The sequence below is a fragment of the Podarcis erhardii genome (assembly GCF_964252035.2).
Source record: "Podarcis erhardii genome assembly, chromosome: 12".
Lineage (NCBI taxonomy): Eukaryota > Metazoa > Chordata > Lepidosauria > Squamata > Lacertidae > Podarcis > Podarcis erhardii.
The window spans coordinates 39465548-39481011 of record NC_138513.1 but is presented as its reverse complement, the minus strand read 5'-3'; the positions used below and the strand labels follow the sequence as shown (position 1 = coordinate 39481011).

At 44.3% G+C, this 15464-nt stretch overlaps 3 protein-coding genes across 6 annotated transcripts in view; 2 read left to right on the top strand and 1 right to left on the bottom strand.

Annotated features, from left to right (window-relative positions):
• The window catches only part of NPHP3 (nephrocystin 3), a 235347-nt gene that overhangs the window by 78969 nt on the left and 140914 nt on the right, over nucleotides 1–15464 (top strand). The window lies entirely within an intron of this gene.
• The window catches only part of ACAD11 (acyl-CoA dehydrogenase family member 11), a 44326-nt gene that overhangs the window by 18779 nt on the left and 10083 nt on the right, over nucleotides 1–15464 (top strand). Inside the window, exons 8-13 of the mRNA XM_081882052.1 lie at nucleotides 149–255; nucleotides 435–561; nucleotides 3136–3213; nucleotides 4690–4828; nucleotides 5386–5493; nucleotides 7920–8018. Of these exons, the coding sequence (XP_081738178.1) occupies nucleotides 149–255; nucleotides 435–561; nucleotides 3136–3213; nucleotides 4690–4828; nucleotides 5386–5493; nucleotides 7920–8018 (658 nt within the window). The remainder of the gene's footprint in view (nucleotides 1–148; nucleotides 256–434; nucleotides 562–3135; nucleotides 3214–4689; nucleotides 4829–5385; nucleotides 5494–7919; nucleotides 8019–15464) is intronic.
• Nucleotides 9964–14734, bottom strand: ACKR4 (atypical chemokine receptor 4). 3 transcript variants are annotated; one of them, XM_081833830.1, is made up of 3 exons: nucleotides 14630–14716; nucleotides 13246–13359; nucleotides 9964–11665 (listed from the first exon to the last, which is right to left on the bottom strand). In XM_081833830.1, exon 3 carries the CDS (start codon nucleotides 11655–11657, stop codon nucleotides 10611–10613), a length of 1047 nt encoding a protein of 348 aa, XP_081689956.1. In that variant the 5' UTR covers nucleotides 11658–11665; nucleotides 13246–13359; nucleotides 14630–14716; the 3' UTR covers nucleotides 9964–10610. The 3 variants fall into 3 exon arrangements, with proteins under 3 accessions (XP_081689956.1, XP_081689954.1, XP_081689955.1); XM_081833828.1 differs by lacking the exon at nucleotides 13246–13359 and having other exon boundaries at nucleotides 14630–14734; XM_081833829.1 differs by lacking the exon at nucleotides 14630–14716 and having other exon boundaries at nucleotides 13246–13483.

The window sequence follows — 15464 nt, the reverse complement described above, 5'->3', positions numbered from 1 at the left end:
AGTTGTTTCAGAGGCAGAATTGTTTGGCTGTGCAGTACTAAGTGTTGTTTGATTTCACAATTTCTACATGACATATTGTTTTAGCAAGTGGGTTCTTGAATGAAATAAAAAGCCAAATCACACATACTTTTGTTTATATGTTCCTTAGGGCATCTACGCCAGATACCTTCAGGGAAATTCCGTTGCAGAAAACAGCCACAAGTTTGGCAGTATGGTGAAACCTTTGGCGGAAACTGGATTACTGGTATCAAAAAAGTAAGAATGGTTTATTCAGAATATATATTTTTTTAAATGGCAACGAGTTCACTCCAAAGCAGTTGAGGTTGTAGTGTGGGGTATTGCATGAGGAGTCAGGGAGATGAATTTGTTTCTGCTTTAAGGCTATGTACCTGAAGAAAAATGCCATTACTGTCCCATCTGGGTTTTTCTTCTAGAACATCTTTTGCCACTGAGAGCCAGCCCTGTAGCACAGGAGAATTATTCCACCAGTCTAAAGAGGGCAAAGAAGTGCTTAAAACGGTGAAGGATTTCATGAAGAAATATGTTTTTCCGGCTGAAATGGTGAGACATATGATATAGCATATTCAGAACACTGGTACTAATCAGGAACAGATTGAGAGCCTAATCATTGATTAGGAACAGAAATGTGGCTGAATTTTGCCCTGGTTTATTAAGATTTCTCTAGTATATGATTCAACAGTACAGTGGTACCTCGGGTTAAGTACTTAATTCGTTCCGGAGGTCCGTACTTAACTTGAAACTGTTCTTAACCTGAAGCACCACTTTAGCTAATGGGGCCTCCCGCTGCTGCTGCCGATTTCTGTTCTCATCCTGAAGCAAAGTTCTTAACCTGAGGTAATATTTCTGGGTTAGCAGAGTCTGTAACCTGAAGAGTATGTAACCCAAGGTACCACTGTACTGATTTGTGGTTGTCAAAGTAAGACACAGATTTAGTTATTTAGCAGTTATCTAGCAGAGATGGGGAATCTGCTGCTCTCCATCTGTCGTTAGACTTCAGCTTCCATCAAACAACATGGCTATGAGCAGAGATGATGAGAGTTCAAGTCCAGTACAGCTTTGCCCTCCCTGCTGTCAGGTCTAGTTCCTCCTTCAGTGCCAGAAGGCAGAGGTGATCCCATGCAAAGGTTATTAGGACTCCTGTATCATTCATAGTTTTACACAGAGGCATAGGTGCCAGATCCTGGGAGCCGAGGCACTTTCACACACACTCCCCCCCAATGTTTTTTTATTAGTGGGTGAGCCCCATCAATTTTCAGAGGGCATTTGACACTGCCCCGTGGTACATCACAATGCCATGCTTGCAACATCGGGATGTTGTGCGACATTGGGTGCGCATGGTGTCAAGACGAGGCCTCCTCAATAATCTTGAGAAGTTGGTGCCTCGGAAGAGTGGCAGATGCAGCTGATAGACTATATGCAACTGGCGGAGATGACTGGCAGAATCCGAGACCTGGGAGAAGAAAGGATTGAAGAAGATTGGAAGAAATTTAAGACTTATTTACAAAAATATTGTAATTTGGTTGAATGTTAAGAAGGATGCTTGATCATAAATAACTGGCCACCACTAAATTAGATTGGAATTTGATGATAAGTCAGATTAAGGAAAACATAAACCTTTTGGAGAATTGTTAGATTATATTTAAATGATTGGATATAAGATTGCAAACAAGTTGATAATTTGCTTGAAAAACTTTCCAACGATATAAGTGGGAGCAGAAGACGTGAGGAAGTCCAAAGAAGTTATGAAATTATGTTACGATATAACCAATGTTGTTTATTATCTGTGCATTTCTTTTATAAAAAAAAACCTTAATAAATATTTATATATATATATAAAAAAGAGAAGTTGGTGCCTCTACAGAGAGGGGATTTTAGCTGGTGCAACTTTTCTAATCTCTGGCCACCAGGACCAACTGCAAGCCTGAGTTGCCTCATAACAAAATGTGGCCTGGAAACTCACCTCCTGGGTTGGTGTCCTCACCCCAGGGGCTTGCAGCAGCAGCAGCAGCAGCAGCAGCATCTGTTTTCTAAACCGGGCAGCTGCGAAATGCCTGCCATTTTAAGCCCACCCCAAACAAAACATTGACCCTTGGCATTGTGGGAAATTTTAATGGTGGATAGCTTTCAGACCCAGCCATCTACTGCAGGGGCCCCAGGACAGAAAATAGTGGTGGGCCTTTCTAAGGTCCAATGGTACAGTTAGGTAAATTACACTCTAGACATACAGTGGTACCTCGGGTTAAGTACTTAATTCGTTCCAGAGGTCCGTTCTTAACCTGAAACGGTTCTTAACCTGAAGCACTATTTTAGCTAATGGGGCCTCCTGCTGCCGCCGCGCCACCGGAACACAATTTCTGTTCTCATCCTGAAGCAAAGTTCTTAACCTGAGGTACTATTTCTGGGTTAGCGGACTCTGTAACCTGAAGTGTATGCAACCTGAAGTGTATATAACCTGAGGTACCACTGTAATGGCATTACAGGAGTCCTTTTATATTACAGTGGTACCTCGGGTTACAAACGCTTCGGGTTACAAACGCTTTGGGTTACAAACTCCGCTAACCCAGAAGTAGTACCTCAGCTTGAGAACTTTGCCCCAGGATGAGAACGGAAATTGTGCGCCGCAGCAGCAGTGAGAGGCCCCATTAGCGAAAGCGCGCCTCAGGTTAAGAACAGTTTCAGGTCAAGAACGGACCTCCGGCATGAATTAAGTTCGTAACCCGAGGTACCACTGTATTATTTCATTATTTATATGATGCCCATCTGACTGGGCTGTCCCACCCACTCTGGGTGGCTCCCAACAAAATATTAAAAGCAGAATAAAACGTCAAACAATTAAAAATTCCCTATTGTACTGGGATGTTTTCTGAAAGTCATAATGTCATTTACCGTAGATGTGTGAGGGGAATATTGCTTCGCTATTCATCCAGTCTATTGGACTTCAGGTGCTCACGTTCACAATTCTGTGTCTTTATGACTCTTCCCTCCAATTACTCACAAACCATATGAAAAGCAGAATAAGTAGCAATCTAGTGAAATGTACTGAGGGGGGAAAATGCACTGACGTGGCTTTATTGGCTGTTGTGTGTTCTCTATTGATGTATTTTATTTTCCTAGGAAATGGTGGAGTATTACGCCAGAAATAAAAATTCCCCAGACGTATGGAAAAAGCCTCCCGTGATTGAGAGACTGAAGGTGCTTGAATTTTATTCACTTTTGTGGTGTTAATAATGGAAGGAATTACCTGTAGCTGTGCAAATGTCACTTGAAGAATAGCTTGTCTGATGTTTGGGGATCTTATTCCAATTAAAATGGCAGGTAAAGTTTTGAAGAGAAAGAGTAGTTTATCACCCTGATCCACAGGCCTGATAAAACGGCGACGCTTTTGCTTTAAAGCACTTTAGGTCAATTGATTTCAACTGCAGGCAAGCCTGGGCCAAATTTCTTCTGCAGTTTCACAGGCTTAAACTCTGGGCCGTTAATCATAGATGTTTTGCTGAATAACACTGTGGAAAGACAGAAATCTTTGCAATGTGTAGTTTTTAGTCTTCTGTTTCTATAACCAAGAGGGAAAAAATAATAATTTCACACTAAGACACCTAGTCAGGAGTAAGATGCTCTGACTCATTTAGATTTCCTTAATGGAATTAGGTTGGTTGGAACCAGAGTTTAAGAACTGGTGTGTATATGAGAGAGAGTGAGATAGAGTGTGTGTGTGTGAGAGAGAGAGAGAGAGAGAGAGAGGAAGGAATGAAGGAAGGAAGATCTCCAGGTTGATGGACTGTTGGAGGTTGATGGAACTGGCGGCAGGGGCCGAGACCGGGTAGGGGAGACGGTGGAAGAAAATTGGGAATTTGAAGTGTATATATGGAGATTTTTTTAAAAAAAATTCTAATGGAAAAATCGTGGAATGAAATTTTTATGACCCTAGGGGAAATGTCTTAAGAGATCAAGTTCAAATATATTAGTTTTAATGAGAAATAAGATTAAATAAAGTAAAAATGGATGGTTAATTGGTGAAAGAAGAGAATTTAAAATTACAGTATATTAAGATAAATTATTAGGATAAAAACAAGGATGAAGGATTTGCTGAAATATTTAACTGAACTAGAATACATAGAGGGGAGGTGTGAGGAGGTCAAGGAAATAAGCTAAAGAAAGAAAGTTATGTAAAGGTTTGATTTGTGTTTTTTTATTGTATGTATTTATTTATTTTTTAATCTGTTTTTCTTTTTTCTTTTTTCTTTGATGTGACTTGTTTTTATGTATTGTTTTCTTTTTTTTGTTTCTCTTTGTAACCTTTAAAATTTGAATAAATATCATTTTTTTAAAAAAGGAAGGAAGGAAGGAAGGAAAAGAAAAAGAAAGAAAAGAAAAAGAAAGAGAAAGAAAGAAATAGAGAGAGAGAGAGAATAAGTGAAGCTGTTTATGGCAATGCCAGAACCAATAATTTGGCTTGGTGTTTTCTGAGTGCTGTCAATCAGATTGGCATTTATTTTATTGGGATTATATTAAAATACATATATTTCCCCAAATACTGTAAGCATCCCAGCTCTTAAATTATTTATTTTATTATGTTTAAATATTATATATCTCCCTTCTAGCTAAAGTATTAGAATGGTCGTTCAGTGCCACCATGGCTTGGCTGATCCCCCTTACTTCTCTCATCAGGAAAGGGCCAAGGCAGAGGGTCTCTGGAACCTTTTCCTGCCAGGGGTTAGTGGTCTTGGCCAGCTGGACTATGCCTTAATAGCAGAAGAGACCGGGAAGTGCTTCTTTGCGCCCAACGTGTTCAACTGCCACGCCCCAGGTCAGTGAATTGTTATGACACTCATACAGGGATCGTGGAATCACAGAACTGTAGAGTTGGAAGAGACCTTTAGGGTTTTCTAGTCCAACCCGCTGCAATGCCAAACGCGGGAATCGAACCCATGACCTTGAGATTAAGAGTCTCATGCTCTAACCAACTGGGCTATCCTAGTACCTCACGGGGAACCTTTCTCAGCTCAAGTGCCACGCTTTCTCTTGAGGGACCGCATGCCAGAGACAAATGTGCATTAGACCATTGACTGGTTCCTACAGACACCATTTCCACACCCCTCTCCATCCTACATCTAGGAAGGTAGACGCATTTTCAGAGTTGAGGGGCACATTCCAGCCAGGCAAAAACCACTCAAGGAGGGTGCAAAGCAGGGCTGGTGACAGACGTGACCTTGGGAGTTGTCCTGGGGGCTGGATAATGAGTCCTGAGGTGTTGCATCTGGCTCCTGGGCCCGAGGTTTCCCATCCTTGCCTCTATGCAGTGATTACTGTGTGTCTGATGGAGCGGGAACCGCAACAGCGTCTTTTCTGTTTGTCTCCCCCCAGACACAGGAAACATGGAGGTCCTGCACATGTATGGGACCCAAGAACAAAAGAAACAATGGCTGGAGCCTCTCCTAGAAGGGAAAATAAGTTCTTGCTTCTGCATGACAGGTAATAGTTTCTTCTTCTCCTCCTAAAAACTAAGGATTGTGATACAGTGCTACAAAAATCCTCCAATAGGGACTGCGTGGTGACCTCTTACATTTGTATTACAGTGGTGCCTCGCAAGACGAAATTAATCTGTTCCGTGAGGCTCTTCGTATAGCGGTTTTTTCGTCTTGCAAAGCAAGCCCATTGACAGCTTAGCGGACTAGCGCTATTAGCGGTTTAGCGGCTTTTAGCGGATCAGCTGATAAGCGGCTTAGCGGCTTAGGGAAAGGGGGGGAAAGGGGGGAAAACCTGCAGGAACTCGCAAGACATTTCGTCTTGCGAAGCAAGCCCATAGGGAAATTTGTTTTGCGAAGCGCCTCCAAAACGGAAAACCCTTTCGTCTAGCGGGTTTTCCGTCTTGCGAGGTGTTCGTCTTGCGGGGCACCACTGTACATACAGAGAAATATAATGGTTTTAGTAGTGATAGTCCACAACAGTTCCTCTGTAGTATTTTTCCAGGAATATATTTTCTTTATAATTTATATCTGCTCCAATTATTATTTTTTGAATGTTTGTCTTATTTTTATACTTTTTAAAAATAATTTGAGATGTATATATGTTTTGTTATACAGTGGTACCTCGGGTTAAGTACTTAATTCCTTCCGGAGGTTCGTATTTAACCTGAAACTGTTCTTAACCTAAAGCACCACTTTAGCTAATGGGGCCTCCTGCTGCCGCTGCGCCACCGGAGCATGATTTCTGTTCTTATCCTGCAGCAAAGTTCTTAACCTGAAGCACTATTTCTGGGTTAGCGGAGTCTGTAACCTGAAGCGTATGTAACCCGAGGTACCACTGTATAAGTGTGAAATTCAATAACCTGTAAGAAACATTGCAATAATAAAACAAATAGAGCTTAAACCAGGTTTAAAATATTCCCTGTCCTTCTCATCACTGTTCATCTTTCTACATCACATAGAATTGCACATTGATAAGAATTCTCAGCTAATAAATATACGTCTACATATATATTTGAGCTCTTTGACATTCTCCTTAGATTAACTTAGAAACAGTCTAAGACAGTGGTGGCAAACCTATGGCATGTGTGCCAGAGTGGGCACTTGGAGCCCTCTCTGTGGGCACATGCGCCATCGGTCCATCTGCACTGTTGCTGGGGGTTGGCAAAGTGGGCAGCCGCCCCGCCCCCGACCACTGTGTGTAGGAAACTCTCACTAGAGTTCCTCAGCCCCCATGCCACTGCGAGCCAGAAATGGTTTATGTTTTGCTTGTGTGAGCCGGAGATTGTCTGCGGCGATTGGGTGGGAGATTATTGCCTGTTGTCGATTGGCTTCCTCTGTATTAGTTTGGCGACTGCCTCCCCCCAAAAAGCTCAGCAAACCTGGACATTCCCCCCAATGAAAGCTCAACAACAGTGTGCAACCCCCCCCCCCCCCGCAAAGAAGTTCAACAACTCAGGGCACTTTGGGTTGGCACTTTGCGAGAAATAAGTGGGTTTTGGGTTGCAGTTTGAGCACTCGGTCTCTAAAAGATTCGCCACCGCTGATCTAAAATCTTTAGCAAAATCAATAGTAAGGCCACTTCCCAAACCAATCAAGAGAGATCAGGAAAAATGCCAACCAGTCTGTGTGGTCCCCAGAAGTGCTTTAAAACAACTAGGGGAACATTAAAGGTAAAGGGACCCCTGACCATTAGGTCCAGTCGTGACAGACTCTGGGGTTGCGGCGCTCATCTCGCTTTATTGGCCGAGGGAGCTGGCATACAGCTTCTGGGTCATGTGGCCAGCATGACTAAGCCGCTTGTGGCGAACAAGAGCAGTGCACGGAAACGCCGTTTACCTTCCCACTGGAGCGGTACCTATTTATCTACTTGCACTTTGACGGGCTTTCGAACTGCTAGGTTGGCAGGAGCAGGGACCGAGCAATGGGAGCTCACCCCGTTGTGGGGATTCGAACTGCCGACCTTCTGATCGGCAAGTCCTAGGCTCTGTGGTTTAACCCACAGTGCCACCCGTGTCCCATAGGGGAACATTAAGCAACATAATAAAAAGGTAAAGGGACCCCTGACAATTAAGTCCAGTCACGAACGACTCTGGGGTTGCGGCGCTCATCTCACTTTACAGGCCGAGGGAGCTGGCATTTGTCCGCTTCTGCAGACAGTTTTTTCCGGGTCATGTGGCCAGCATGACTAAGCTGCTTTTGGTGAAACCAGAGCAGCGCACAGAAACGCCATTTACCTTCCCAACATAATAGAACCACATAAATAGACACATCATTTGCTGAGGGTGGTGGGGACAGACGGACTGCCTTTTCTCCTTGCAGACCACTGATGCTGCTTCTATCACCTCTGCTTGGTGATAAAATGGGCAAGTTAAATTCTGTTTTCAATTACTCCAGCTGCAGTAAACCATGATTGGTATTTTGTTTGAACAGAACCTGGTGTCGCTTCGAGTGATGCCACCAATATGGAATGCAGCCTCGAGAGAGATGGAGACAGCTATGTGATCAACGGCCAAAAGTGGTGGAGCAGCGGTAAGTAAAACAAAGTTTTCCTGGAATGATGAGGTCAATTCCATCTCAGAATTCTGTCCTCCCTCCCATGTTTCCGTATTGACTGCATGAGGACTAAGAAAGATGACTTTTATTTTTTTCCTAGCGTCATGCTTGAACAGGCTTTCGCATTTGCATGCTAGATATTCCATTATATTTTATCTATGGATTAAGTCACATGGGACTCCAGCATTAAGGTTTGCTCCTGCACATAGATGAACTGAATCCTAGGGCCTTCTCAAACTGAGTGTTCTATAAATAGTGGAGAATACACATTAATACTGCTGCGTCTCAATGCTGTGCTGCGTACATGTAAACCAGTGTTTCCCAAACTTGGGCCTCAAGCTGGTTTTGGACTATAATTCCCATCATCCCTGATCACTCGTCCTGCTAACTAGGGATGATGGGAGTTGTAGTCCAACAACAGCTGAAGTCTAGGAACCCCTGATGTAAAGCAATGACTCCTTTGGAATATGTTTTACACACAAGTTGTTTAACAATGTGTGAAGCTACAGATATATCAATCTTTTGAACTGGAATAGTATGAGATGCTAATTAGCTGATATCCCAAAACTTCTGCAAGGCAATAAGGGACCTTCCTGAATTTTGAGTTTGAAAGATTCCTCTATAAAAAAACAAAAACATAGTAGTTCAGGGATTGTTTTATACACGTGGTTCCTTCCTCTTCCATTGAAGCTCTTTTATTGTATACAAAAATGAAGCATAATATATATTAATATAATACAATAGGAATAACAAAACATAAGATTGTGTTGTGGGTGACTTAATGGAAATGCTGTAGGTGTTGTTACCTGACAGTTCTAATCGCATTAGGAAATTCTACCCATTAAGGCCTGCACTTCAAATTCCATTACATGAAGGAATAAGGTTTCCCCCCCTCCACCGAAAAATTACAGTGGTGCCTCGCAAGACGAAATTAATCCGTTCTGTGAGGCTCTTCGTATAGCGGTTTTTTCGTCTTGCGAAGCAAGCCCATTGACAGCTTAGCGGATTAGCGCTATTAGCGGTTTAGCGGCTTTTAGCGGATCAGCTGATAAGCGGCTTAGCGGCTTAGGAAAAGGGGGGGAGGGGAAAAAACCCGCAGGAACTCGCAAGACATTTCGTCTTGCGAAGCAACCCCATAGGGAAATTCGTTTTGCGAAGCGCCTCCAAAACGGAAAACCCTTTCGGCTAGCGGGTTTTCCGTCTTGCGAGGCGTTCGTCTTGCGGGTCACCACTGTACTATACAAATATTTGTGTAAATAAGTGTTTAGGTGTGTTCTTGTCCATATAGGTATCCAGATGCATTCTTGAGCAGCAACTGAACATGGCATCCCCATGTCTGGTATTCCATCTTTCAGGAACACAAGGCAACATGTACTGATGCCATTATCCTATGCGTTTTCTGGATTCCTGTTCCATGTAAATTATCTGGGTGGAGAAAACTTAGCACAATGGCACAAGGATTTATAGCAGGGCTTGGGGGGTTGATCCATTGGGGTTGTTGGACTCTGGCTCCCATCAGCTCCCATCAGTATGGTCAGTGGCAGGGCCGTCTTAAGCATATCCGGCGCCGTGGTGCAAAGATCCCGCCGGAGCCCTCCCCTTACCCAGAGTTGACCTTTTTTTTTTAGGACTGAAGAAGGCGGGCAGCGGCTGGAGGGCGACTTCTTTGGTGGGGAAGAGGAAGAGGCAGAGGCTGCACGTGGCGCCACCTGGCTGCTTCGTTCCGCGGTGGGCATGGCAGGCAGCACACCGAGCAAGCGGGCCTGCGCCGAGCGAGTGAGGGAACGTGCGCCGCTCCCGCTAAGCGTCAGCTTATTTTTTTCCCTTTTAGCCTTCTGGCGCCCCGCAGAATTCGGCACCTGCAGGCTAAAAGGGGGAAAACTGAGTCGATGCTCAGCGGGAGCAGCGCACACATACACCCTCACTCACTCAGCGTGTTCGTTCGGTGTTCCCCGGACTCTTGCCTGGCGCCCTCCAGAACTTGGTGCCCTAGCACCCTGCGCCACTAGCCTCGATGGGTAAGATGGGCCTGGTCAGTGGTCAGGGATAATGGAAGCCGAAGCCCAACAACAGCTTTCGTTATCCCTGACCACTGGCCATACTGATGGGGGTGGAGTCCAGCGCTTCCCCACCTCTGCTTATAGGATGATTTTATTTTATATAATAAGAACAGGCTTGCCACCCTCTTTCCTGAGCCATGCTTCTCAAGGAAAAAACCAGCCTTTAGGAAAATAGCTATTGAGTGATTCTACTCACTCCATCTCCTTGCTACTAAGCAGGCTTATTTCCACTTGAACATTTCATTAGTATGTATTATTTGATGTTAGAAATAATGTGCAACATTTCCTGTATGCATAGATCAGCCCATTTAAACTAAGTTATATTGTCAGCAGAGAGCAGGTACGCTAGGTCCAGGTATCTGCTCGATTGGAACAGCTTTATCCTAACACGTGAAGCAATCGCAGTCGATATTCAGTTCTTTTATCAAGGATCTCTCTGTGTCAACCCAGTACAGCCAGGCATTGACTGGCTTAAGCAAAAACATATTGCTTTGCTTCTCCTCATTTTCTAAATAGTGAAGCTACTGGTTTCTTGCCCTGAATCTTCATAGTCCATAGGAATTTCTTCATTCTGCTGCCTTCTCCAGTAGCCGCAACGCTTTGCCATTTTGACCATGTGCATTTTGAAAGAGGCTCCCATAAAAAAATAAAGGATAGGGTTCAGGCAGCAGTGGAACAAAGCAATGCTGTTGGTCACCTGGAATACGATATCGATGGTTTTGCTCGTGTTGCAGTCTGTAATCAGCGGGTAGATAATGTCGATGGCTTTCCAAAGCTTGACGATGTTATAAGGCAGTTGCGTGACGATAAAGACCGACACTGCTGCGACAAGAACTTTCAGAGGCTGACATTTTTTAATATTGGGGCTCGAAATGAGAGTTCTGGCCACAGCCGAGTAGCAAACCAGCATGATGAGGAAAGGCAGCGCAAAACTCAGCAACATTTCCGCTATTTCGATGGTTACGTTAATTACGTTCCCCGTGCTTTGAGGAAATGCGGGAAAACATGAAAGTCTGTTGTTGAACTCCACGACTGTGTTAAAGACGAGTTCAGGAATGCAAAGGAACATGGCGGCTGCCCAGACAAGGAGAGACGTTTTGATGCATTGGTTGATGGCCCCTGGTTTCGCTTGAGATTTGGCAATGGCTTTGTATCTATCGACGCTGATGCAGGCCAGAAATTGCATGCTAGCGCTGAAGGTCATTGTGTAGATAGCGGACGTGATCTTGCATAAAGGGATACCTAGGACCCACCCGTGGGCAGCACTCGCAGCCCAAAAGGGAAGAGTGCAGAGCAGTAACAAATCGGCAATGGCCAAGTTCATGATGTATACATCCACCCTGGTCTTTAGTTTTCTGATGTAGGCGAAGAATGCCACCACTAGGGAATTCCCAGCGAGCCCAACGAAGAAAACGACAGAGTAGAATGCCGGTAGGAACGAGGTGATGAATGCTCTGACCTCACCTTTGTAGCAAAGCGTTTCGAAGGAAGCGTAGTCGAAAGTAGTGTTCAGTTCATAATCATCGTAGTGGTACCCTTCTGTAGAGAGCTCCATGGAAGAATCTGAAAGACAGGGTGGGGTGGAGGGAGAACTTGAAGTTAATTGCACCCAGTGGATGTTGGTTTTCCAGGAAATTTTGGATTGGGGGAATGTCCTGTACAAATTAGGATGAGTTCCAGCTTGCCTCGGAAGATTTCTTGATGCCTTACAATGTGATTCAAGTATGATGATGATGATGATGATGATGATGATGATGATGATGATGATATAGTATTTCTACCCCGCCCATCTGGCTGGCTTTCCCCAGCCACTCTGGGCAGCTTTCAACAGAACATTAAAAACAGAATAAAACTTCAAACATTAAAAACTTCCCTAAACAGGGCTGCTTTCAGATGTCTTCTAAAAGTCAGATAGTTGTTTATTTCCTTGACATCTGATGGGAGGGCGTTCCCACAGGGCGGGCACCACCACCGAGAAGGCCCTCTGCCCAGTTCCCGATAACCTCACTTCTCGCAGGGAGGGAACCGCCAGAAGGCCATCAGAGGCTGAACGATGGGGGTAGAGACGCTCCTTCAGATATACTGGGCCGAGGCCGTTTAGGGCTTTAAAGGTCAGCACCAACACTTTGAATTGTGTTCGGAAACATACTGGGAGCCAATGTAGGTCTTTCAAGACATGGTCTTGGCGGCCACTCCCAGTCACCAGTCTAGCTGCTGCATTCTGGATTAGTTGCAGAAGGAAGTGTGTTCGTTTCACTTTTGTTTAGTAAAGGGAGATAAATACCTTTTGTTACATCATAAAATGTACTGAGATCCTAGAGAGTGATGTAATTTTACATGTTTATTTTACTTTTATTTCCTAAAGAAAGCTAAAGCATTTGAAACTGACACACTTGCGTAACATTATATTTTTGCAGCTGGTATCCATTCATGGTTATGAATGAACAATGTGGGGAGGGGCTTTTGCTCCACATCATTGGTGGCATTTTAAATACTTGAATCAAAGGTTCCAGACAAACGCTATAATCTTCAATGGCTCTTACCTGCATGCAGGTCTAAACCTGGCATTACAATGAATAAACACATGGTTGTGGGTAAACATAGCACCTCCTCTCCCCCATTCCATCCTTACTATTACAACAGCCTCCAACCATTAGCAGCAAACTCCTAGGGCCGAGTAGTCTCCCCCCCCGCATAAAATATTTGAGGGGGCCGGACCCCTCCAAAGTTAGTGGGCATTGCCATTCCATGTGTCTGTGCACTGCAGCATGTGATCGTTTATGCAGGGTAGGGGTTTATTTTATTCAAGTTGGCCCCCCTGGGAGCCAGTGATGTGAAGTGGGACCATGTCATCAGAAAAGCGGTCTCTCAGTTTAGATGATATTAATTTGTTCCAGTGAGCAAAGACCCAGAATCACGCCAAAAGAAAATACATCAGAAAACTTATTAAAAGTAAATGGTAAAAATTGCAAATATGTACGATGAAGGCAATGTAAACAATGCAATTATAAACAATGATACAAAATAAACAGTGAGCTATATAAAAAATGATTGCAGTATAATAATACAAACTTGCAGTGAGACTAGTCCAGGCAGTAAAGCCCTGCAGCTTTCAAAATTAAGATAAGGCAGGAATGCCAAACCTGCACCTTTCTTTCAACGGTTTGCCCTTGAAGCTCTTGATCCAAGTAATTAATTTCAGCTGAGTTGGCGGAGGACCCCTTTACTCCTGGGCTGTCCTTTTTGTTTTCCTGAAGCTGCAAATGAGCAGATGGATACAGGAAGTTCTTTTTTTAGATGTCGGTGGCTACATTCCTGAGAGTCTCAAATTGTTCCTTTGTGCACCCATGTGAAATCTTCCAACATCTAACTAATTGTAGCCAGTGGGATTTCTTTTGCTGATCGACAAAGATCCCAAGTATATAAATTTTTTAAAGTCAAAAAGTTTTCTCTTGATGTACCATGTGTGCCTGGGGATTTTCCAGCCTCCCACTTTCCTCCATAAACAGCTAGGTGACTGCTGTGGCTGGTTGGAATGGCTGATTTCCAAGACTCTATAATACTTTTAACAGCGGTGGGCTTTGTTATTCCCCCCCTGGCTGTTTTAAATTTGGATTCCTGCATTGCAGGGAGTTGGACTAGACAACCCTTTCCCCTTCCAACTCTACAATTCTATGATCATCTGCCTGCCCCCTAGTAACCCCATCCTTTTATCTGTGTGCGTTTTATCCCCCTTGGCTTCTGTCTTTCAGCGGCACTAGTGCCATGGGATGTTTGAGAGCAGGATATTGTCTGTACAAATAAGAGGTTAGAGCAGAACGAGGGCTGCACCCTTCCAGTAGCAGGCAGAGCAATGGGCACAAATTTAACGATCAGTACAGTAGTCTTGCGTCCTTTTTGGGCGCCCTCCAGCTGGGAAGGATGCAGCAGCTCATGGCACCCTGTGCCCCCTCCCAAAACTGCACCTGGGGCAACAGCCCCCCTCCCAGCCCCTCCATGCTACGCCTCTGGGATCCCGCAAGAAAAAGGACCGTAAGCCTAGTAGTAGCAGCAGAGCACATGTTCGTTGTTCATCAAGGGTTTCATTAAGGGTGCTGGGAACAGTAACTCCACGAGAGTTCTCCCAACAACTCTCAGCACCCTTTGCAAACTGCAGTGCAGTGGTACCTCAGGTTAAGTAATTACCGTAATTTGTTCCGGAGGTCCGTTCTTAACCTGAAACTGTTCTTAACCTGAAGTACCACTTTAGCTAATGGGGCCTCTCACTGCTGCCGCACAATTTCTGTTCTCATCCTGAAGCAAAGTTCATAACCTGAAGCACTATTTCTGGGTTAGCGGAGTTTGTAACCTGAAGCGAAAGTAACCTGAAGCGTATGTAACCCGAGGTACCACTGTATCTGGGAAGCCACTTGAGGGAACTCACACACACACACACACACACACACACACACACACACACTCTCCCCAAAAGGCCACTACAGACTGTTTTCTAATCATTTATAAAAATGATAAAATGAAATTGCTGACCTGCTTTCCTCTTTTCAGGATCTGCTTCATTGAACTCCTCCTGTGCGATGCTGTTTTGGTTTCTGACTCACAATTATTCTCCAGAACCACCCCGACCCCGCCTTTCATTTCCATTCTCTTTCCTCCGCCCACCCTCATTTGCCAGCAACACTTGTGCTTTCCTGGAAAACATCTGTTTCAGTTGAGCCAAAGGGCAGCTTCCTTTGCTGGCTCAGCTTTGCCTTTTAACCTGAAAGACAGAAAAAAACTTTGTTGAAAACTCAAGTTATTGATGTGGAGTTTCGACGACGGGAATAGGATTGAGGTAGAAGTTTGGTCAGGGTTGCTAAGCGTATTTTAGCTCAGATAAGGGCTGTGTATGCACCGTGCCTTTAAAGCACATCTCTCTCCCCCCAGCTCCCCTAAGAATCCTGGGCACTGAAGTTTGCTAATGCAGGGCTAATCAGTGGCATCAGTATGGCCTATAGGGCAGGTATCTGGCTTTAAATGGAGGGTGCCCCATTCCCCTGCTGCAGCACAACTGCCAGGTTATACTCAACACAGTCTGCTAAAAATTGTTTGCATGCCTCAAATTGGTATTTCAAAAATATTATGTTTCATGCATCCTAGCAACCAAACCAACAAGTCAGTTAAGGCAGTTTAAATCTGGCTGGTTTGTGGATCATTTCAGGCAGCGGAATCTGTGGGATTTCCACCTTAAGCTGCCTTTTCCCAAATCTGGCTGTTGGTCCATAAAGTCCAGTACAGTTATACCTTGGTTTTTGAACAGCCTAGTTCTCGAATGCCTTGGCTCCCAAACGACTGAAACCTGGAAGTGAGCGTTCCGGTTTGTGAA

Coding starts and splice junctions, on each gene's coding strand:
- ACKR4 (XM_081833828.1), bottom strand. CDS start 11,657: ATGGAGCTCTCTACAGAAGGGTACCACTACGATGATTATGAACTGAAC.